Source organism: Bos grunniens, chromosome 15 (genome assembly GCF_055505025.1).
Source record: "Bos grunniens cultivar Pamir isolate PY7600 chromosome 15, Bosgru_T2T1.0, whole genome shotgun sequence".
NCBI lineage: Eukaryota > Metazoa > Chordata > Mammalia > Artiodactyla > Bovidae > Bos > Bos grunniens.
In genome coordinates, this window is record NC_141179.1 from 45,729,708 (window position 1) to 45,753,701 (window position 23,994).

The following is a 23,994-nucleotide window of genomic DNA, read 5'->3' on the forward strand; positions in this document are numbered from 1 at the left end:
TTTCTCCCCTCACCAGTTTGGAGCTCCCCATCAGTAACGCACCCTGGGACAGTCCCTGCTCTCAAGGAATTGGGGGTCTCAGAAGCAAACGTGTCATCCAGCTGAACTCAGTGTGTCTGTTCACCCCCACAGTGACACAGCACCTCCCCAGGAACCTGGGTTCGTCGGGGATGTGGAGGTTAAGTGCACAGAGCACCAGCAGCTGCCTGCGAGGATGACTCCGCAGAGAAGCAAGGTGATGAGGGTACACTGGGAAAGGCAGCAACCCCAGGGCTGGGAAAGAGAGCAGGATCCAGGACAGCCCCCAAGCAGGTGGTGGGGAGGGGAAGGGAAATCATGTTCGTCACCCGTGAGAGCAGGCTGCGGCAGCCACTCAGGCAGAGGAACTGATGGTGTGCCCTGAGGACTTGAAGGCACCGCCACAAGCCCAGGAAAGAGAGGTGCAGGCAGAGGAGGACATGGTGCTCTTAACACCATCTACTGTCTACTGACAGTAGCTAAACCGGCCAAAAGCTGTTTTCTCTCTGGACACTTGGACTATTAACAGAGCCCTGCATTTGACCCTGACGAGCTGGCAGTCTTCTCACACCAAGAAACTGGCTCACACCGAGCTGCAGAGATAAGGTAAGGAATGTTGTTTAAGGAAAGGTGTGGTCCATTGCTCATGCATCCTTCTCTTCCCCCACAGGCCTCTCTAGATGCTGTCATCCTCCTACCTGTCATGGTGCCTGATGTTGGGCTCCCTTCAACAGACCCTCCCCTCTGCTACCAGCCAGGGAGGAAACCACCGTGCAGCTGTGAGTCCAGCTGTGATAGGTACCAGAGTCAAGTGATCTGCACCACACAGAGGGCTGTTTGGCACTTTGAACTTGAATAAGGGGCAGGGTTAGGTGACATTTAGAAAATGAGCCACAATTAGCCACCCAACGCCTGGTGGCCTCTAAGGCAGTTACTTAGATATGGTATTAACTACCTTTGTGTTCAGCAAAGGAGGATCAGAAGTAGGCAGGAACAGCTGACTAAGGTAAGGCTTGAGCAAGTAAATCTTAACTTGTTTCCATCCAGGCTGAAATGCAAGCTGCCATTCCATTTAGTAAAGGTGGTTAGAGATGCCAAGTGTTTTGGGCAGTCAGAGTGTCCTGGCTGGAGGAATCAGGAATAGGTCTCCAGTCCTGGTCCCTCCAGCGTCTGCTGACTCCTCACAGCAGCAGACAGACGTGCCCCAGCATTCCTGTACAAAGCAAGACCCGGGGAGGAACCCTCAGCCAAGAATCCACGACTAATGAACTCAGATCCATCTCAGACCTCTTCGGCCCTCAGCGGCCAACAGGTGGTAAAGAAGTATCACCACATACTTTGTGGTTTGTTGCCACAAACCGGAGACTTTCCCCACAATTTACTGGTCATCCATAAACCACAGCGGCTGGCTCTTCAAATGGTCATTTAAAGGAATATCTGTTTTTATTCCTAAGCTGAGGAGACAGCTTCTTAAAAGTATATGGGAAACTTCTATCTTTGGGATAATAGAGCAAGAAGCCATTTTTAGCATTAAAAAATAACAACAATAAAGATGGAGGATGATATACAAAGACAGCTGATGGCAGTGCCTACATTTTCTATCATATCCCATATCAACCAAGATTAAGGTTCTTTTTTAAAGGACAAATAAGAAAGAACGTAGGGTTTATAGCCTAACAGTCTTGAGTTAAAACCTGGGCTCTGCTGCATGACGACTGTGGGCCTTTAGGCAGATTACTTAACTTCTCTGAGCCTCAACTGTCTCATCTATAAAATCAGTATAAAACTGACACCATTGTTATGGGCAAAAGTAAACAAGAGACAGAGCTCAGAAAAATACAGGAGATTGAAGTCAAACATCTAATTTAGCTACCACTGAAACAATAGTAGAGGAATTTATTTTGAAAGACATAAGCCCACAAGGACATGGAGAATGTGATAAGGGACACAAGGGAGATGCCAGGGCAATAGCTATGCAGCAAGCAGGAAAGAGCAGTGGGTCCATGTGGGAGGGCTTCCAAAAGCTCTGAAAGACTTCTTCAGTAATAAGAAATTAACGGAATATCTAATGCATCTAAACAGCTTAAGAAATTTATAAAGTTGAAGAATTTAATTTCATGATAAGAAAATGCAAACCAAGCAATGACGAAAGAACTCCGAGAAAACCAAAAATAACATTAGTCCTTGCAACAAAACACCGCATATACATGGATTTAACAGAAATGGCACTGACGGATGTGGGGATGGAAAAGTGCTTGTGAGTGATGGCAGCAAGATTGGAGGGACAGCTGATTCATCTTCCAGGGTGGGAATTCAGAAGTCACCAGATAATGACAACTGAAAAAAGAATAAAGTAGCAGAACAAGCATTTTTTCTAGTATCATGGATAAAAATACTAAGAGTTTGAAGTGGCTCCATCTCAGGAAGAGCAATAGGGGTGTGCAGATGGGGAGATGGCCACTTTAACAAATCGTATACAATTATTTGAGCCTTCACATTGTGCATATATATAGTAGTGATTAAAAAAAAACAATCAGAAGGATTAAAAGAGATAACGTGTGTGGTGTGCCTGGCACAGAGTCGAGATTTGATTGATTACTGGGTACTCATTTCTCCTTGTAGCTACTGTATATCAGGCAAGTGTCTGTAGCTGCCTGCTGAGAGTTTATCCAACATTCTCTCAGTTAACCCCACATGCCACTTAGGATTTATTCTCCCCCTTTACAGACAGATAAAGCAAAGTGTCTGAGGATTCGCCCCATTTTTCCTCCCTTCCTTCCACTTTTCCTTTGAGGCAGGAACCCACCTAGTAGAGGGCTTTGAGCACAGGAGGGTCTAACTTACCTTTTAAAAGGATTATTTTGGCTGCTGCTTGAACTGGGGGTAGCGGGGTGAAGAGGTGGGGAGGGGTGCAGCAGTGAACACAAGAAAACTAGGCAAGAGATAAAGGTAGCTTGGACCAGAATGCTTGTGGTAGATGTTCTGATCCTTAATATATGTTGAGGACAAAGCTTGTAAGCTCTACTGATAGGCTGGGTGTGGGCAGGAGAAAGTGAAACCCCAGGCTTTTGCCCTGAGCTTCTGGGAGAGTGGGGAGAACTGTGGGAGCAACAATGCTGGAGAGGGTGGGGTGGGAAGGGTGTGAAATTAGGAGGTTGGTTTTGGAAATATTCAGTTTAAGATGCCCAGGGACACCTAGAGAGAGATGCTGAGTACAGTAGCCATTTGGAAATTCAAGATATTTGGAGAAATCTAGACTGGAGATATTCTGGGAACCGTTTGCATAAAGGCAGTATTTGAACAACCACAGGAAGTAACTTAAAAAATAGTGTAAGACCAAAAAAAAAAAAAAAAAAAGAGGCTCCAGGACTCTTTGAAACACTCCAAATGTGCTGTCAGGGAGGAGAATCAATGAAAGGGACGGAGGAGGAACAGCCAGGAGAACTGAGACAGGGGTGCAGCATAAACCATGTGAAAAGTTAGCAGCCGAGGACAAAACCAGGGGTGCCACGTGCTGCTGAGTCAGCCCAGAGGCCATCTTCTCTCCAGCGACTCGCTGGGGGTGACCTCACCTGCTCCACAACCTCACCTGCCCCGGCCTTACCACACCCTGGACGGCAAGAGCCTGACTGACTGCCCTGCCTCCAGACAGCCTCTCCACTCGCCCTGCACTGCAGGCTCACTGACTCAACGCTCCTCAAACCTTCGTGTTAGAAGCACCTGGAGAGTTAATGGCGCAAGAGGCTCAGGTGATCCTGAGACTGACCAAAGTTGATGGAATGCAAACACAGCTCCCAACCGGGCACTCAACTGCTTGTGGAGAGTTTCAGGGTCCCACCACCAGCCAGGGTAGAATTATGATTCTTACCAAATTGATTCAATCTACTCAGCTGCAGCTCTACGTGTCCATCATACACCATGGCAAACCTCAGCCCCATCCCAACCAATGTCTTACCATTAGCAGGCAGATTCTAAGCATTAACTGTCTGAATCCAGGAGCTTTCCAGCTTTTATGCCCATGCTGGTTAACTTTCCATCTTCTCTTTGAGCCAACTCTTCCAGAAAACCCTGTGTACAGTCAGGTCACTTGAGATGGCTGTTCTCTTGCTCTCTGTACATCCTCTGCCCAACCAGTGCTTGCTTCACCCTTATCTTAAGTACATGACTGACCTTCCTGCATACTTGCCCCAGGTAATGATAGTGTATCAAAGGGCTGGTGAGGGGCGTGTCCCTCTAGTGGTTTCCCGGTAACTAATGAGCCCACCTGACATCAATTCCCCCTGTAATTAGTAATCTCTTTCTCCCGGGAGCAAAGACTGCCACCATGTCCTGCCTGCTGTCTGCTGTACAGGGTAGGGAGTCGCTCCAGGACCTTGCTTCAGACATGTAAGCAACTCTGTTAAACTACTCATGTTTGTATCTCTATTATTGACTCTGGGCTCTTTCTTTGGTCTTGAAGCTGGGCAAGCACAGGCCTTACAGGCTTACAAAATGCACCATGCTTAACCTGCTCACCTAAATGTGATCACCCCATCTTTGATCTTGCAGGAAAAGGCCGAGAGCAGCTGTGCACAGCCATCTCCCTGCAAGCCTTCCTTGTGACTGGGCCCCTGAGAGCATCCCCCCTCCTGGCCTGGGAAATCCCATGGACAGCTGAGCCTGGCAGACTATAGTCCAGGGGGTTGCAAAGAGTCGGACACGACTTAGCAACTGAACAACAAACATAAAACAGCAGGAAACTAAAGCCTGGAAGGTTGTGGGGGCTTGGAGGAGGAGTGGCAGCAGGTGGCCCACCACTTTCCCCACACCTGACACCCACCTCCCTCCTTCTTGGCCTCACACTCAGCAGGCCCCAATACATAGGGTCTTCCCCAAACCACCTCAGTGATGCCACCACAGTCTCCAAGCCAGAAACCCAGGGGTCAGCCCTAGTCTTCCTGTCCCTCACCCACATCCAGTTGGTCACCGTGCCCAGTAAAGTCTCCTTCCTCACCCACTCTCTGATCTGTCCTCTCATCCTCATCTGTCTGGCTTCAGGCCCCATCGTCTCCCATCAGAATGGCTGCAATGGCTTCCTGGCTGGTTTTCCTGCCTGCAGGAAAACCCATGCCCAACTCATCCTCCACATTGGGTCTTGCACAAATCTAACCATAGTACCTCAGCTCTTGTACAATAATTCACCTGCTTCCTGTCACCCAGGAAACCACCCAGAGAGGAAGTTAAGGACCCAGGAGATAGTCGAGTGTGTGCTCTGTAGCCAGGCTTCCGTTTGAAGCCACTTTTTTCCCATCAGGGGCCAGACCTTGGACAAGTTCCTAGCACACTGAGCTTATTTCCCTATCACAAAATGTAGGTGGAAACATACATGTGGTAGGATTGTGGACATTCCATGAGACAATGCATGTGGAAGCCCTTTGCATATAACTGGGTGAGAGTTTACAACCACAGCAGTTAAAATTCCTTAGATACAACAGCCAAACTGGTTTTACCCCCACTGCCTTTACTCTAAGGCTTGCTCAGGATGCAATGTTTTTGGCCAAGACCCCCTTCCCACTTGCTCCATTCTCTCTCCTCTTTCAAGGCCCAATTCCAGCATCACTGATTCCAGGATCCTCTTCTTCCCACAGATAGAAGTGACTGCCCAGGCTCGGTTCCCCTCTCCTTGCTCATGCCACACTCCCTCATAGAACTCTCTAGAGCACTAGCCATGTGGGGTCCTTTGTCTGAGCAGTAGCTCCTAGTAGGCAGAGCCATGTCTCTGAGCCCAGAGTGGGGCCCAGCACCTGGCCCATAGCAGCCAGTCAGCTACACTTGTTGGATGGATGAAGAGAACCACACATTTGTCTGAGGAAGGCAGCTGGAGGCTGACCAGGAGCAAAATTCCTTTCTGTCTGTGTATCAGTGAAACAAGTTGCCTCCTTCCAAAATACAGCTGGACAGGGACAGGATAGACATTCCCATTCCAGAAGGGAAGAAATGGAAGAATAAAGGTCACTAGTCTTGACTGGCGGAGAAGGCGATGGCACCCCACTCCAGTACTCTTGCCTGGAAAATCCCATGGACAGAGGAGCCTGGTAGGCTGCAGTCCATAGGGTCGCGAAGAGTCTGACAGGACTGAGTGACTTCACTTTCACTTTTCACTTTCATGCGTTGGAGAAGGAAATGGCAACCCACTCCAGCGTTCTTGCCTGGAGAATCCCAGGGACGGGGGAGCCTGGTGGGGTGCCGCCTATGGGGGTCACACAGAGTTGAACATGACTGAAGCAACTTAGCAGCAGCAGCAGCAGTCTTGACTGGAAGCTGAGAGGCTCCAGGGATGGCAGGCAAGTCTGCACACGGGACCCTGAGGCCGGCTGAGGTCCTGTCCAGCCTTGACGTCTTTGTCTACAAGGTGATGGGCCTGATGGTGCAGAAAAGCATCACACCTGGCTGCAGGGCCATGGCAGGGCCCACAGACACCTACGCAGTATCAGGACCCAAGGACGAGGCCACGGCCATTATTTTTCCACCAGGACAGAGGAGGCAGACACAAAGAGACATCCTGTCAGGACACTCCAGAGGAGTTAGAGCAGGGTAGAGGGACCTGGATACTGAGAAAGCTACCATCAGAATTGGTGACTGCCTTTCTGAGTCTAATAAAAGCAAAGAGGTGGAGCCTTGATTTCTTTTGTCAGTGAATAGAAGCTTAAACAGCCTAAGAAAAACTGCACAGGAGAAAATAAAAGAATGCCACTTAAGGTGAACAAGCATGTTTAACTTGTCCTCATCTAATCATGGTATCAGTCACTCTAATAACAAGCATTTGTTTAAAGCTTTTGGCTGCAGAAATGTTTTTCACACACAAGGCTTCTCATTCCCACCTAAACATCCCAGATCAGACTGTTCAGATTAGTGACACAGTTAAGCTGAGCCCAGTGGGTGCCAAGATCCCTCAGACTCACCGAAGGGTCCAAAACCTAGGTGCAGGCTGGAGTTGCAAGCTGGCAACAACGGACAGATGCAATATTTCTTGCCTGGTGTCTTTTTCCTGCTGTACCAGGTTAGTGAGTTATGTGCGCTGGGCATTCCCAGCCACTCCCTGTTGGGCGAGTTCCAAAAGATCCCTAAGAATATCTGTGCTGGAGCCCGGATCTGCTGAACCCACAGGAAGGAGTCCTTTTGCTTTCTGGCCCTTCCATTTAAAGCCCTGCCCAGCTCCTGTCACGTCACTGCTCCTCCAACAGCCTCCTTTGGCACGTCTGAACCCAGATGCTTCCACTTAGCATTTACCCCAAAAGCACTCACCCTTCTCACCAAACCACAGCCCTTTAAATAGGGCTGCATGATCCCAAACAGCTCTTCCACCAATGCGTCATAGGGGATTCAGTCCCAAAGCTGAACACTATTCTCTGAAGAAAGGAACGAACAGCACCGGGTACTGAACCTCACATCCAGACACCAGAGTCTGACTCCCCTCAGCTTAGCTGTTCCCCAGATGCAGGACTGGCATGCTTCTCTTCCTTGGAATGGCAGGCTTCTTCAGAGAAACGCCACCCCAAAGACAGGAGCATGAGACACAAGCCCCACCCACAAGGAGGAGCAAGGGGCCTGGGTGGGAAATGGGTGTGAGAAGGTGTGAGAAGGTGCGAGGTTGTCGGGCTCACACCCAGACAGCACAGCAGACATCCAGGCTAAGGGACAGGGAGAGCCGACATTGAGTTTCCTTCACTGCTTCTGCTTTACCTGCCTGACTGTTCTCACTTCCCATTTTCTGCTCTTGACTTTCCGCCCCCAAGCTGGTCTTTTCCCCCAATTCAAGGATTTATTATTGTGTAAAGAGGCCACAACAATCTCAGGGATCAAGGCCATGGGCCTTAAAGTGAGGCTGTCAACGAATGGCTTGGGCAGATCTCAAAGGACAAAGGATACAGGTGCTCCATCAAGGAGAGGAATTGGGAGACCAGGTGATGAGGCAGGAATCTGAGCTTTTGGGAGGAGTGGGATGGGGAGCTGGACAGTGTCCAGGGGGCAGAGCATCACCAAGCCCCCCATCAGTTTGCTCCTCAACACTGTGCTTACGACAAGTACATCCGTATCCTCACTACAGCCACCCAGAGAAGTCGGGATGGGAGGTTCTTCTCCTTCCTGCCAAGTCTCAGAAGAGTCTGTCTGAGGGTGTCCCCATCAAGGCTGGGATGTGAAGGACCAGACCAGACAACAAACATCTCCCCCACTGGAAGATGTAACTGAGACCGTGGTGAGCCCCACAGCTGGCCAGCCACCGTCCATCAAATGATGGCAGTTCCCACCACGCTAGTGCAGTCTCCATCTAGCTGTAAAAGCCACCTGTCTCGAAGGTCACAGAGGGTTTCCTCCCTCCCTCTTACAGAGGCAACAGCCCCTGTAAATAGATTTTGTCGTCATTATCTCATTTAATCTTCTTGGTAATATAGAATCCTGTGAGGGATGTAGTACAGTTATCAGCCCCACCAACAAAAGAGGCACCTGAGATACAAAGATATTAAAACAGTGCCAAGGTCCCACGGCTGAAGTTTACCCACAAGGTCCTGTTTTTTACCTAAGTCCGCATCTGCTCTCCCAGCCATACTGCCCTAACCTGCTGATTTGCTCAATGCAGTTAAAGAGCTGGAAGATGGCCAAGTTGGTTTCCATGTCCAAACCAGAAGAGCTCAAACTGCTACAAACATGAGACTAATCACTGCTCTGCGATTCTTCATGGGGACTCTGCCCATTGCCCGCCTCCAACTCTGTTACAAGACAGTATCTTACCTGAGAAAAGACAGACAGAAAACAGTTCTCATAAAAATGTACGACCCCCTCGCAAATCAATATATTATTTCTTTTGGATTATCTATTTAACAAATACTATTTCCCCCCCTTTCATCAGTGAAACACTGTGGTAGATGCTATGAGAGGAAAAAAAATAGTGAATTTAAGACTGTGATTTCTCTCCCCCAGACCACGAATCTTTCATCTCTCATCCATGTCAATTAGACTATGAAGGCTTCGTGTAGAATTTGGCCTCTATCTAGGATCTGTGAGCCAAAGCTAACAAATCTTGTCTTTTGCCAGCTTAGACTTCAGAAATTCATAAATTAATGGTCTAATTTTAAAGCAGCCATGGTATGCTTTTGTGAAAAGAAAAACATAATTTCCCTGAAATTCCCATCCTCTCTAAAATTAAGTTCAGATGGCAATTAACTGTGAGATGTCAATTCTCCGATGTCACTAGCTCAACAAGTAAGTTTGTATTAGTTTCAGAAAAGTGGAATTGCGAAAATCAGCCATTTCCTGAGAATCTTATGGACAATGAAGTTCACCTTGTCATCCATTCATTCAAGCTGATCAACATCCAAGTGGAAGCTCCTGGGTGCCTGGCACCATGGAGACCCTAGGGATTTCCAGGGAGAAAGACAGACAGACACACACACACACGCACAAAGCAACAACACAGCAGGAGGTGTGCTCCTGGGAGAGGGAAGTTCAGCAGAGTCAGAGCAGGGCAGCAGCAGGAGGAAGAAAGGACCAGTGCAATGTGGGAAATCCTAGAAGGCTTCATGGAGGAAGTGAGATTTCTCCAGGTGGACTGCAGGCATTGGTGCAAATACATTGCAAGACTAAAGAGCATACTCTCAAGGTATGGGGAGAGGTGGGTATACATAGAGCTCCCTGTGGCCAGAGAACAACTGGGAAAGAGTGGCAGCAAATGAGCCCAGGACTAGCCTGTGAAGGGCCTCTCACAGGATCTCACCCTTAGAACTTGGCCTTTATCCATCAGACACGGGGAACCACTGACAGGAGCTACCTAGAAGCTGCCTGTTTTTCTCCAGCAATAATGCAGAAGCAAGGAAAGGAGTACCCCAAGACTGTATATTGCAATCCTGCTTATTTAACTCATATGCAGAGTACATCATGCAAAATGTCAGGCTGGATAAAGCACAAGCTGGAATCAAGAATGCTGGGAGAAATATCAATAACCTCAGATATGCAGATGACACCACCCTAAATGGCAGAAAGCGAAGAGGAACTAAAGAACCTCTTGATGAGAGTGAAAAAGGAGAATGAAAAAGCTGGCTTAAAACTCAACATTAAAAAAACGAAGATCATGGCATATGGTCCCATCACTTCATGGCAAATAGATGGGGGAACAATTGAAACAGTGACAGATTTTATTTTCTTGGGCTCCAAAATCACTGCAGATGGTAACTGCAGCCGTGAAATTAAAAGACACTTGCTCCTTGGGAGAAAAGCTATGACAAACCTAGAGAGTGTATTAAAAAGTAGAGACATCATTTTGCTGACAAAGGTGCGTATAGTCAAAGCTATGGTTTTTCCAGTAGTCATGTATGCCTGTAAGAGTTGGACCATAAAGAAGACTTAGCACCGAAGAATTGATGCTTTCGAATTATGGTGCTGGAAAAGACTCCTGAAAGTCCCTTGGACAGCAAGGAGATCATCAAACCAGTCAATCCTAAAGGAAATCAACCCTGAATATTCACTGGAAGGACTGATGCTGAAACTGAAGCTCCAATACTTTGACCACCTGATGCGAAAGGCCAACTCATTGGAAAAGACCCTAATGCTGGGAAAGATTGAGGGCAGGAGGAGAAGCAGATGACAGAGGACGAGATGGTTGGATGGTATCACCGACTTAATGGATATGAACTTGAGCAAGACCTGGGAGATAGTGAAGGACAGGGGAGCCTGGTGTGCTGCAGTCCATGGGGTCACAAAGAGTTGGACACGACTGAGTGACTGAACAACAACAATGAAAGCAAGGACCTGGGGGAAGGGTCCTTCTCAGAGAAGCTCTCAGGGCTCAATGGAAGCCTCCTCCCAGAGTAAACCAGGCTGTGACAGCCTGTTCCCTCCCCTTCCCCGCCTCAGGAATCCTCCAACACTCTCCCCGCTTCTCTGACTCACCTTCCCCTTTCACCACACCCTCATTTGGACAGTGAGGATGGAGGCCTCTTATTCCGGGCCGTTTGCAGTCAGCATACAGGACCATCCCCTAAATCTCTGCCTGCCTCTCTCCTCCCACACCCCCAGCTGCACCAAACCTGCTCCAGGGTTCACTCTGCCTCCCAGACATGAGGGGGGATCGGTCGGGAGGAGTCAGGACGAGTCGTGGTCAGAAAGGCAGAGTGAGCTGGAGAGCAGGTGTCTCCCCTTCCTCCTGCTCACCGACATGAAACCACGCATATAGCTCCATCAGACACTCTTGCACCCAATCTTTAACCTCGAACTTCCTTCCTCTCAGACTCCTCTTGAGCAAATGCCCATGCATCTTTAGGAAAGGGATCCCTCAATTCCCTTTCCACCTCAAACCTCCCCTGCGTCCCCTCTGACCCCCTAATCTGTCACCCCTGAGGTCCAACCTCTTAATTATTCCCTCTCTGGGCTTTTTATTATTTAATTATTCCCTCTCTACCCCGCTTCTGCTCTTTCCTCCTAAACCCTACAGACATCAAAGCCTCTGCCACCCTAAAACACTTCCTTGGGCCCGCATCCCACAGCTACCATTTCATGCTCCTTCTCTGCCAAAGAGCTCACCTCCCACTCCCTCCTTGATGAGATTTCCACTTTCACACCTGAAGGGCTCTCTCATCAGAGCTTTTTCAGTTCTGATTTCCCTGAGGGGCAGCACGTGCAGGGTGAGTTTAAAGCACAAGCTGGAGAACCAGACTGCCTGGGTCAGAATACCCGCTCCCTACCCTCACTGGCTATGCACAAGTCCTAGGGTAGGACGCCTGCTCTCTGGTACTTCCTCAAAGTACTTCCTCAAAGGTGGTCGTGAAGGTTAAATGAGACCAGTGATCAGTCAGCATCAGCTGGGATTGCCTTCCTTGGTAAACCCCAGGGACTCTCCTCCTCTGGCATTTGGGAACAAGTGTTCTCGGGGTCCTTCCTTCACTGAATGCCCTGCACTTCAGCTACTCTCACTGCACAGGTGAGAGGGCTGATTCTTGTTTCCTTCTATGGTTTCCCCCTTGGACAGACCATATTCCATCTCCGTGGTTATAACTCATATAACACTAGAATGTTCCTATATGCTCCAGACCCAAATACCCAAAGACTCACCAGCTTTCTGGCTACATTTTAGCAGTCCCTGAGATTCAGCATGATCGGAAACACTCGGCATGGTCCTGCCCCGACTTGAGAGCTCCAAGCCTCCTGGAACTGCATACCCTGAACTTCTTGGGGTTCTCCCCTCCGCCTCCCGCACCTTCACACAGAGGCCACGTCCCTGGGCCTCGCTCTCTGAAGGGTGTGCTTCTCGGTCTCAACCTTCCCACTCCAGCTGGGGTTCAGGTATTCAGAACTAGACACTGAAGGGCCTCCTCTCACCTGAGCAATACCTGGCCTCTCCCATGACAGTCCAAGCTCCGCAGTCTGGCATCCAAGCCTGATCCCAAATTATCCTAGACATAGGACAGTAATAATAATGGCTGCCATTTGTTGAGCACCCACCCTGCTTTGAGTTAAGCAAGTGTATGTTATTTCCTATCTCAATAGTCAGAACTGTTACTCTCCAAATTTTATAGACAAGGAAACTGAAGCTTGGAGACACTAACCACGATGGGAGAATCACACAACCAGGGAGTAGATGAAATGGTATGTGAACCCAGGCAGTCTGATCCCAAGGTCATTTTCTTTTTTTTTTTGGCCGTGACATGTGGTATGCAGGATCTTAGTTCCCCAACCAGGGACGGAACCCGCACCCTCTGTACTGGAAGCACAGAGTCCTATCCACTGGACTGCCAGAGTTCCCTCCAAGGTCATGTTCTTAATCATTCTGCAGCACTTCTTTTCCAAGCCTGGTCACTTCCAACTACATCTTTCTGAATTCCTGATACTCCAGCCACAGGAGAGCACTCTCATTTTGCCATGCCTTTTCATGTTGTCCCCTCAAGCTAAAGGTCCTTTCTCCAGTCTGTCCAACAGGACTAATTTTTTAAGGTCCATGAGTCTCCTTCCTCTAAGATAGCATTCCTACCATTACCTGTGCAAGAGAACTTCTGCTGAGACCCAGAGCACATGCTCACACCTTCATTCCGTTTCCATTTCGTGTTGCCACTGGGGACAGCCAGTGGGAGGACCGTGCCAGTCTGTCTATCCTGATCGTTTTCACTGAGGGCAACTGAGTATCTGGTTGGTGGGAATGCGAGAGGGAACTGAGCCGTGCAGCCCAGGCTTATCCTTCCCTCTGTTTCCAGGGCTGCCTTGCCAGAGGGAAGTGGTCCAGGGAGATCCCACATGCTGCGGAGCAACTAAGCCCGTGTGCCACAGCTACTGAAACCTGTATGCCCTAGAGCCTGCACTCGCAATGAAGAGCAGCTCCCACCCTGCCCCACACAGCAACAAAGACCCAGCACAGCCAAAAATGAACAAATAAACTAACATTAAAAAAAAAAAAAAGGATACACTGAGAGTGCTATTAGCCACATTCTCTAAACACCTTTATTAGCCCTGGAACTGATATCTTGGTCTCCACTTGTCTGACTCTTGGTCTTATTTTTCAATTAATGCCAAACTCTGAGGGCATTTAAGTGGTACACTTACCACACACACCTGCACTCTGACAACCAGGGTCACTTTCAGTGAAGAATGAAGCAACAGTGCCCACAGAAGGACTGGTCAGGGTGGGTCTGTGGCACAGATACACCATCTCTGGGGGTACGAGCAGTGATCACTACAAGGCAGCCCTGTGGCAGCCTGGGGTGACATGCCCCCATCCACAGGGTGCCTTCTCTCTGGGAGCCTGGCTCCCCAGCCACCTGCAGATGACCTTGCAATTCACTTTCCCAGCTGTGGTCATGCCAGGAAGGTGGTGTGGGAAAACAGGCATTTGTAGTAGCCACTGGATGATATTGGCCAAAGTAAATACGTCTGTTGGTGTCTGGTTTATAGCCCAGCCCTGTCAGTCTAGTCAGCATGAATCAGACCCCAGGCCACAAGGAGCCTCGGATGAATGGAAGATGAGGGTGTCTGACCCAGCACACCAACCTCCACATCATCCTCACCTCTGTCCTCTCCCCGTCCACACCCACCTGTCCCCGGGGCAGACAGAACTCTACCCCACTGACAGGAGCCTCTGGTGGCGGGTGGGGTGGGGGGGTGTTTCCTCAGCCCCAGCACACACCGTCCAAAGGCAGCTACCCTCTCGGTTCCTCTCATGGCAGAGAAAATGGACACACACACACACGTGCACACAACTTTAGGCCCTGGGAAGAACAAATGGACATCAAGTCATTTCACCACCTGGACCTGATGGTAGACAGATTCAGAGACATGCTGCAATGCAGACTCAGCTTGAATACTTTCAAAAGCCTTATCTCAAAGATCACCCCATAAAAAAACAGAACCAGTGAGAAGTTAGTGTGGAAGCTGGGTTCTGGGTAAGCAGATTCATTAAACTATTCCTTCCACTTGTATGTATGTTTGAAGCCTTTTAAAAAACAACACAAGTTTGCTTATTTCTTTAATCCACCACTTAGGGATCTAGACTTTTCCAGAGAGTGACACCAGATTCTACCTTCCCTTGCAGGTTATCAACAGAATTGAGATATGAACCTAAGTTCCTGACAATGCAGACAGTGCTCCTTCTGCAGAGCCGTTCAGCCTCGCTGAAAGTCCTCACATCTGAGCAAACTCTCACCCACCACCGTCCAGACCCTCACTGTCTCTCGTCTTGATTTCCAAAGCTGTTTCCCTCAACTTCCTGCTTCTAGTTCACCCTTCTTCAACCCATCTTTCCCAGAGAAAGCAAGGTAAGTTTCCCGAAGCTCCTGACATTCCTCCTCTGCTCTCAGCCCCTCATGGCTCTCCACTGTTTCAGAACAAAGCTGCATGCTGAAGCTCTGCCATCAAAGTTCTCGGGAAAGACCCGCCTCCTCAGCTGCACTTCTCACCGTGCTCTCCATCACCTGCTGTTGTTAGTCAGTCATGTCCGACTCTTTTGCAACCCCAGGGACTGTGGTCCGTCCAACCCATGGGATTTTCCTGGCAAGAATACTGGACTGGGTTGCCATTTCCTTCTCCAGGGGATCTTCCCAGATCCAGGGATCAAACCTGCATCTCCTGCATTGGCAGGAGGATTCTTTACCACTGAGCCGCCTCTCAGTCACTTCCTACTCCCTCAATACAGAATGGTTTTCCTGTTTCTCTATTTCCTCTGTTTGGGATGCTTTTCTCCATCTGTACTTTCAAAACTCACCCATTCTAAGTCTTTATACAAATGCACCAACCTGAAGAAGCCTTTCCTGACACCCCTCCGCCAGGGCCCCAAGGTGTTAACTGCCTCCACTCTGCTCCTGACACACCTGCACTCCCCTTTATCGTCTCCCTTCCAGCTCTATTTATGTGATTTCTCAATATATCTGGCTCCCCTTCCAAATTAAGATGCTTGAGAGCAAGGAGGATGTGCTATTCACTTGTCTCCTCAGAGAACCACAACCAGTATCCACTTCCATACTTTCACCACACCTGAAGCCCCTCTCTTTGTGGTCTGATACTCAGAGGCGAAAGCAGCTGTGCCATAAGAGGAACCTGGCCATGGTTGGTGTTGGCGTGAGCTAACTGATGAATGCAATTATAGTCACAAAGCACCAATGGGAGAAGATGTAACTTCCCTTAATGGATGATAAAACCAGGCATTTCTCTTGATTCTATTATTTGAGAGTGCTAAGCAACAAGGAAATAAACAGATCTGAACTGGCAAGTTTTCTCTATCATCTAGAGTTTCGGGGCCTCGTGCATAACTTTCGCCTTCAGCCAGCTACCTCCTACAAGCCTCCCAAGCTGCCTGGGGAGGAGCACAGGCCCCAGAATTTTGGCAGGCTCCTGGTAAATACTAATTGAATTAATCAACATTTATTCTGTATTTTGAACCTTCATTTCAACATGTGTTAAAGAGTTTAGTTTTGAAACAATGCAATAGCTTTCCTTTTGTATATAAAAAAGTTTAAACCAGTAGGAGACAACCAAAGATTCCCTTAAAGACAAGATGTGTGCACCAGCAACAGCCTGGCTCCTGCCTCGGTTAGCGGAGAAGGGGGCTCTCTCTGTAGGCCCAGCTAGAGTGTTAGTGGAGGATTAGCAACTCTGTCTTCCCTGGAGGTCTGAGGGGGCATGGAAATTGGGTGAAGACACCATGCAGAACCCACTGCTGCCAGAGAGAATATAGGGAATAGTCTGGCCTAGACTGTTCTGGGCTGAGCCTTTGGATGAAGCCAATCACACTTCCTCCACTAGCTGGGCTGAGTCTACCTGCCTCTTCTGGTCCCTTGGCAGAATTGGCAGTGATGTCTCTCCAATCCTCATCATGACACCTGGCCTTGTTCCCTGAGAATCTGGGAAACACCCTGTTATTGGGGACACCCTGGATTGTGCCCCCCTCTCCCAAACTCAGATGTTCAAGTCCTAACCCCTAGGATCTCAGAATGTGACTGTATTTAGAAATAAGATCTCTAAAGGGGTAATTAAGTTAAAATGAGATGATTAGGGTGAGCCCTAATCCAATATGACTGTGTCCTTATAAGGACACAGACGGATATGGAGGGAAGACCTCATGAAGACACACGGAGGAGATGACCATTCACAAGCCAAAGAGTGGGGCCTCGGAAGAGACCAATCTTGCCGACTCCTTGATCTTGGACTCCTAGCTTCCAGAATCACGAGAAGAAAAAGTTCTCTTGCTTAACCCAGTTAGTCTGTGGTTATTTTGTTAAGGCAGCCCTAACAAACTGACACATTCCCCCATCTGATCTTGGGTACATAACACACGCCCCCATCTGATCTGGGAAGCATGCTGGGCAAAGCTATGGGAAGAAGGCAGTCTCCTCTCCAGAGACAAGGGTTTCTGTTCTCATCCACTGGTTTTCTCTTCCCTCTCAGTCTAAGAGAGATGGCTTTGCATCTCCAGACCTTAAACAACATCCAGGTAAGGACAGTTTCTAGCAGTCCTTTCTCTCTTTTCTTTGTAAGTCAGCTCTGAGTCAAGTCATGCCTGGGGATGAAGAGCATTCAGTGAGGCCATTGGTATGTTGTAGGTAGGAAACCCAAAGACCTCACAGCTTGACCAGCTGTCAAGCTGCATTCAAGGAGCCACGAGTCCTAAGCCCAGCCCTCTTCACTTCAAGGCAATTCAACAATCCAGCGTTTGATGGGTGAAGGGAGGGGCTAAGCCAGTCCCCTTAACCTCAGCTCACCAATCACAAGACACTTGCCACTCAGATCATTTCCCTCCCTTAAGGGCACTTAGGCCAGAGTGGCTCAGGGACTTTCCTAAGAAAAGCGATCCAGGAATCCCCTATTTGCACACACACTCACAGGCCAGCGGGCTGGGGACTGCCCTGCACGAGGTGTCGCCTCCCTGGGCATCCATGAGGTCTGGCTCCTGGCAGTCTATCAGTCTGATGGCAGGGGAGTGGGAGCACCTATAAGAGCTCCAGGGGGCCTCTCTTCCATCTTTCTCCACCGTTCTTTTCCATCAAGCAGGGCCATTACTTCCCCATGGGAGACACCCGAAAAGTTCCTCGGTCTCAAAGTGGAAGGTGTGGAAGCTTGTGTGTTGTAAAGTGGCCACAGAAGGGGAAGGCAGTCCTGACACTAGAGGCCCAGCGCCCAGCCCAATACGGGCTCCAGGTCTCTGTGGCTCCTTCCTCCTTCACCTGAAGGAGCAGAGCACAATGCAAGAGTCCAGGCTTTGGAGTCAGACTGACCTGGGGTTCAATCCTGGCTCTACTACTTAGAGCTGGGCTAGTTTCTGACCTTGGGTAACACAGATTAACCTCTAGGTCACTGTGTACTGGAGGTATTACCATCTGTCTCACACAGGGCTGGTCAGAGGGTTAGGAGTGGGCAGAGAGTCGACCACATGGCTCAGAGCCTGGCCCCTCTTGGAGACCGTCTCCCCACTGCACTGTTCTGTTAGCCAAGACTCCGTAGCAGGGCTTAAATGTTGGGATCCAGAAAAAATACATATGCAACATTGACTCCCTTTAAGAAACTGCCAAATCTCCTGAGGCCAGCCTGCAATTAATTAGGGGGACCCTGGGGTACAACGTAGTGCACATGCTCTGGGCTTTCTAGTCTCTCTAGCAAGGCCTTCAGAAGGTAAGGTTCCTATTGATGACATGCTCACTCTTACGGCACCTCGGCGCCGTCCTCAGCCATTCTGCCAGTCCCACCCAGCACTTAGCTTAGGCAGGGGGAGAGGCAGAGTGTACGATGCTCAAGGGCCGTCTGGAGGCAGGCACCTGCCAGAGAAGTCACAGCTGGGGAGATGGACTTGGGGATCCCAAACACGGAGGCTGAATTCCAGGGGTCGAGAAAAGGAAAGACCAAATCCTGACCATATCCATGGAGCTGGAGGTCCCCAGCCCCGGGCACTGAAATGGCCTTGCAAGGAGACAGCCAACTTGTATTGGTGTCCCAGAGAGGCCCACGATTGCTCCCAGTGGACATCACACTCGCACAGACACCTAGAGTCAAACAGGCAACACTCCCAGTTTCCATTATGAACAGTTTCCATACACGTGTGTGACAGGGATGCAATGAGACGCGTGCTTCGTGTGGCCTGTAGAATCCTCTTGGGAATGCCACTCCTCGCTTGATTGTAACCAGGCTTATTTGAAATTCTCTTTCAAGAGTTCCCTGGTGGCCTAGTGGTTAGGATTCCAGGCTTTCACTGCTGGGACCCAGGTTCAATCCCTGGTCTGAGAACCGAGACCCTGCAAACTGCACGGTATGGCCAAAAAAATTAAAAGTAAACTTTTCTTTGAAATGTAAGTAATCATGACATGTGAGGCCTGGATTTGTGACCCTGGAGCAGCCCCTAACAGTTTCCCAAGTGTTCAGGATGAGCAGACAGGACATGAAGGTAGAGCACTGTCCCCCCTTAAGTGCCCTGTTAACGCGAGATCCCAAGACACTGCAGCCCACGTACACCCTCCTTAGCACATCAGCCTTCTTAGGCAGTCTTCTCTGGCTTCCTCCCTGGGCTGAGGGAAGCCTTCTGATTAGAAGCCTGAAGGACTCCAGGACTGCCCTGAGGACAAAAGCTGGGTGTGGCTGCCAGGGCTGGGTCTGGGTTCTCAGCTCCAGGAGGGAGGCTGAACTGAACAAAAGCGGCCCTGTGTAAGCCTGATTGATCAGCAGTGAGGACGGCAGACTCCACAGGACACAGGAGAAGAAAGAACTCCCAATTGCAGCAGGCAGCCACCAGCAGCACCCAGCTGCTGAGACCCTGAACACGACACTAGGGGAACAATGCGAACAATGCTCTCCCTTCACGCAGGTATCCCAGTGCCCACTCACACCCCTGCACAGGCAGGCTCCCAGCAAACGCTTCCAGAATAGTCTCCTCTCCCTCTCCACCTCCACACCTCCACCTAGGCTACCACCCAGGTTTCTCTCTCACCCTCACCCCACTCTTCCAACCTACCATCTTGCTTAACATCCCTTGACAGCCGACACCATAGGGGTCCTAACAGGTGGGGTATACGGAACCTGTTACTAATGATAAGGCAGCTAAAGTCAAGAATCTTTTTGTATAAATTAGAAAAGATTTTGGCTTATCTTGGATTATATTTTGAGTGGGAGAGAAAATAGAGGAATTCAGCCAGGAAATCAGCAAGTGCCAATGGCGCTCAGGAAACATCAGTTTCTGTGACACAATGTACTACTGTGCAACCTCCTGCTATTTTAGAGATTTAGTTTATAAATGTGTGTGGGCATGCAAGCGTGTGCATATATTACGTTGGAGCCAGTATACATCACGTCAACCTGGCCCTGTCCGCCAAGTGCTTCTAACAGGCTAATGCCGTCTGACCACCTTCCTGCCTCAACATGAAGAGCTGATCTTCCTGATAAACCTAAGACTGAATAATCTGAACTCTCAATGAGGTGGCACAATACAGCGGAAAGATCACGGGTTTGAGGATCAGGTACACTGGGCATCAGTCTTATTTCAGCCACTCGTCAGCCAAGGAACCGTGGGAAAGTCACTTACCCTGAGTCAGTGTCCTCCTCAGCTAGAGCCCTGACAGGCTCCTGCGAGACGTAAGTGAGCCCACCTGATGCACGCTGCATGCTTAGTAAATGACAGTCTCTAGTCCCCGGATCCCTCACTAACCTCCCTCGCTTCTCCAGCTCTAGCCAAACCAAACCACTGGCTGTTTTCCACACATGCCCCTTAAGTCACCATCCATGCCTTTCTTTGTACATCGCCTTTCCCTCTGCTAGAAATGCGCCCCCATACCTCCATAGAAAGGGGTGTCTCTGGTTCAACCTTCCTTCAAGACACACCTCAAATGCCCTCTCCTTGGCAAGCCAGGTGCCCCAACCTCTCTTTTCTCTTGAGCATCCATTGTGCTTTCTTTGAGGTTATTACTGTCTACTTGGAGTGGGGGGTACATTCCTTAAATTCCATCCAGGCGGGGGACATGTTCTTACTCATCTTGTGTTCCCACCATAACAGTTTTCCACATGGAAGATGATTTAAAAAAAAAATCATAAAAAATGACTGAAATAATAAATGAGGTCACAAGTCTATTGACTCTAGGATACTTAGGAATTATGTCCCATCTCTGCATCTAAAAGAGTTTTCCTAGATCCAGTGGGACAATGCTCATTTGGGGGCTTCCTTGGCCTCCTACCAGCCTTACCAGGCTCCCCTCCCTGCCACCCTGGATGGGACTGTGTGCCTGTCAGGCATCCACGTTGCTTAACCACAGCACTCTCCATCGTCCCACCGCACGTCCCACCCAAAACCTCAGCCTACGTGAAGAAGGCCCTGCTGCCCACAGCCCTTCCCTGCCTCCTCTCGGGGCTGGGAGCTGGCTCTGTGGCCCAGGCTGCAGACAGTCGGTCAGAATTCCCGGGGTTGTGCCCACCGCCCTCCTGGACCTCTCCCTTCTACACCCGCCGTTCCCTCTAGGATGCTATGAGCTCAGTGTCTCAGACCACATGGCCCTGGTCCTCCAGGTACCAGGACTCTGGGTTCTCAAAACCTTCAAGGAAGGGCCCATGAGTCTGTAAGAGCCTTTGTGCCCCAGCTGGGTGGTCAGGCCAAGGCATCAGCAGGAAATACACGCAGTGCAATCACACTGGGATCATGGCCTCGAAAGTTCAGCCCACAAAGGCACATCCTCAGAGCCTTTCCAGTCTCTCAACTCTTGCACTGGGTGGGACTTCAGCCTGTAACCTTCAGCCTATGGAGAAGCTTCTTCACAGCTTCACGGCCACCCTTCCCCAGCCTACCACCCTGGTTCCCCACCACCTACACTGGCTGCAAGTCACTGCTTCTCTGCTCAGAAGACACCATTCATCCCTCCAGACCATACAGCACTTTTAGGAAGACCTCCAACTTTACTGAGCGACTTCCCTTTCACGTTTCACTTTCATGCATTGGAGAAGGAAATGGCAACCCACTCCAGTGTTCTTGCCTGGGGAATCCCAGGGACGGAGGAGCCTGGTGGGCTGCCGTCTATGGGGTCACACAGAGTCGGACACGACTGAAGTGACTTAGCAACAACAACAACAACCAACTTTACAGCAAAGTCTGCCTCCTCTGTTATTTTATGAATTCCTCTCTAGTCAATACTGGCTGGACAAAACCCTCTACAGGTAGATTTCAATACATGCTCTAAAACAGTCACCTGGCCCTAGAGAGAAGACTGAGTTATTTGGAATTTCTTACATCATGTCAAATTGAAACCTGCCTCTTCTGTAGTCCTCTGTACCGTCACCACCGTGACTCCTCAGTCCTGCCCTCTGAGCAACACAGAGATGGCAGCTGAAATTCACAGTCACAACCCTTGTATTTTCTGTTTGTCCCAGGACCTTATAGGACTTACAAGTCAGGGATTCCAGTTTTGATGCAGTAAGGGGCTCTCTTCTACCTGCTCCCAAAGAGTGGTGCCCAGGGTACCACCTCTAGGTGTGGTCTGCCTTGGCCACTTCAGGGAAAAATAGGACGACCCCCTCCCCAGCAAGGTCTAAAGCCAGGACTTCTATTAATGCAGCCAAGCTAAGCCAAGTTCTGTGGGCTTTTCTACGAGGCTGGGTAGAAAATGCACGAATTGATTTTGGGAGCCTAAGGGCAGGACTTTGCCTTTACCCCGCCACGTCCCATCGAGCTGGTTTGAGCTCTGAGCTCTGTTTGTTGTCCTTGTCCCGCACGCTGGTGACTGGCCATCAGCAATCAGCCTGTCCCCTCACCCTGCCATGGACTCTTGCCTCCTGGACCTCCTGCTCACCTCCACTGTAGGAGTTACACCTGGAGGCCCAGACTATACTACTTGCCCCCTGAAATTTCATTATAAACCCTCTGAGTGATGGAACCCACTCCTCTTGACAGAGTCGATTTGCCAGGCTTCCTGAGCCAAGGAGGCTAATAATGCCACTTAGTACTTATGATGAGCCAAACACTGTAGCCAACATTTAATACACGTCATCATCTCACAACATCCAAATGAAACCGACCTATTATTGTTCCCATATGACAGGTGAGGAATTTCAAGCTCAGAGAGGGAGAGACTGGCTCAAAGGAACAACAGCAGGTCTGAGAAGAGCCAGGATTTAAATGAAGGACTGTCTGAGCTGGCAGAGCCCTCAGAGACAAGATAAGCCAAGTCCCCAGGGTGGCAGACACCCACCGCCCGCCATACCCTTGTCTGGGGGGTGGGTGAAGAATCAGTTTCCTCATCTCCAGCAGCAGGGCAACACCTCTGTCAGAGGCTTTGTGCAGCTCCAGTGAGCCACGCAGTGAAAACCTAGCTGGCCGCACAGGGCAGTGGTGTCTGCTGTTACCGGGAGAGCGGCATTGCACTGAAGAACCAGATGTCTTGGCTGGTTGCGGGAAGAGCTTATGTAATAAAACTTTCTCATGACAAGCAGCCGAGGTCAGGTGTCAGAGCCAAGAACTACTCCTTTGCTTTGGTAAAATGTTGAATTAAAAGAATCCTCCTTTCTCACCCGAATTTGAATTCTAACTTCTCCCCACCCCCGCCCTACACTAACCCTCATTCCCCCAGCCCCTCTCCCAGTTATTTACTGAATTTGGAGTTTGAGACCACACATCCCAGGATGCCTGAGACAGTCTGGTCATCCCAGGATCCCATCCAGCTCAGCATCTGCCTCCTTCTTTCGCTTGTGTCCCAGTTTGGACAATAAATTAAATTGAATATTCTGGAAACTTACACTCACACACTTTCCTTCCCTGGCACCTGTTTCCCTCGCATAAATGGGAATAACACTGCCCGCCTCAGGAGACTAGCCCTTTGTAAAACCCACCAAAGCCAGAAGTTCCTCTCTGTCTTCCCTCTGGAGGCAGCTTTCTGAGGCCAGTCTACATACAGCTCTGTTTCATCCAGGAAGCAGTTCAGTGTCAAGCTAGCTGTTCATGCAGAAACCTCTGATTTGGGGAAACACAGCCTGTTGCGGGAAGGAAACAGTTGCCCTAAGAGAGGAGTTGTCACGTGTGCATGCAAGAAACAAAAGTAACCTGTTCTTGGTCTTCCAAACCTGAGCTGTGGCTTTGCCCTTCTTTGCTCCCTCAGTCCCTACAGCAGATCCCCTGGCTCCTACACAACTCTGTCTCTCTCTCTCTCTCATATACACACACATACTGTCAACACAAGGAGTTCCTTCTGGTGGGCTCTCTGGACCTTTCTATCAGGAGCAGTTGGGAGACGTTTGCTCAGAAGACCTCTTAGGACACCCCAGTGCAGTCATAGGAATGGTTCTCCTGGTCAGAGTGCTCCCTGCCCAGCCACAACTGAGTGGGCCATTCCAACCATGCTCACAAGGCACTGTGGATTTATGTCTTTAGCTGGGGTCTGGGTGGGGGTTCTGACTATGCCCACCAAAAATGCCCAGCGACCAGCAGACACTGGTGTCCCTGAGCCAGCAGAGCAATCCTGGGATTTGGGTTACTTCCTTGCCTACACCTGTCCTCATCCTGGGAGGAAA

General features: G+C 49.6%; 1 protein-coding gene and 2 long non-coding RNA genes across 28 annotated transcripts in view; 2 read left to right on the plus strand and 1 right to left on the minus strand.

Annotated features, from left to right (window-relative positions):
• Positions 1-23,994, minus strand: part of PPFIBP2 (PPFIB scaffold protein 2) — a 159,386-nt gene that overhangs the window by 129,392 nt on the left and 6,000 nt on the right. For 2 of the 25 annotated variants that reach the window (XM_086340262.1, XM_086340255.1), the window contains exon 1: positions 7,303-7,538. The exons of 12 other annotated variants lie outside the window; for them this stretch is intronic. Coding sequence is in view for 6 of the 13 variants with exons in the window: in XM_086340282.1 (XP_086196408.1) it covers positions 7,303-7,341 (39 nt within the window). In the remaining 7 variants the exon portion in view is untranslated. Of the gene's footprint in view, positions 1-3,973; positions 4,145-6,959; positions 7,539-23,994 lie in introns of those variants that run through there. 11 more of the 25 variants (XM_086340252.1, XM_086340247.1, XM_086340282.1 and 8 more) reach the window with 10 other exon arrangements.
• Positions 4,329-5,637, plus strand: LOC147357825 (uncharacterized). Its single transcript, XR_015142106.1, has 2 exons — positions 4,329-4,404; positions 4,567-5,637. It is a non-coding gene; the product is annotated as an uncharacterized LOC147357825 (long non-coding RNA).
• On the plus strand, positions 11,708-13,437 carry LOC147357826 (uncharacterized). Of its 2 annotated transcripts, XR_015142103.1 has the most exons (3): positions 11,708-11,968; positions 12,564-12,633; positions 13,236-13,437. It is a non-coding gene; the product is annotated as an uncharacterized LOC147357826 (long non-coding RNA). The 2 variants fall into 2 exon arrangements; XR_015142104.1 differs by lacking the exon at positions 12,564-12,633.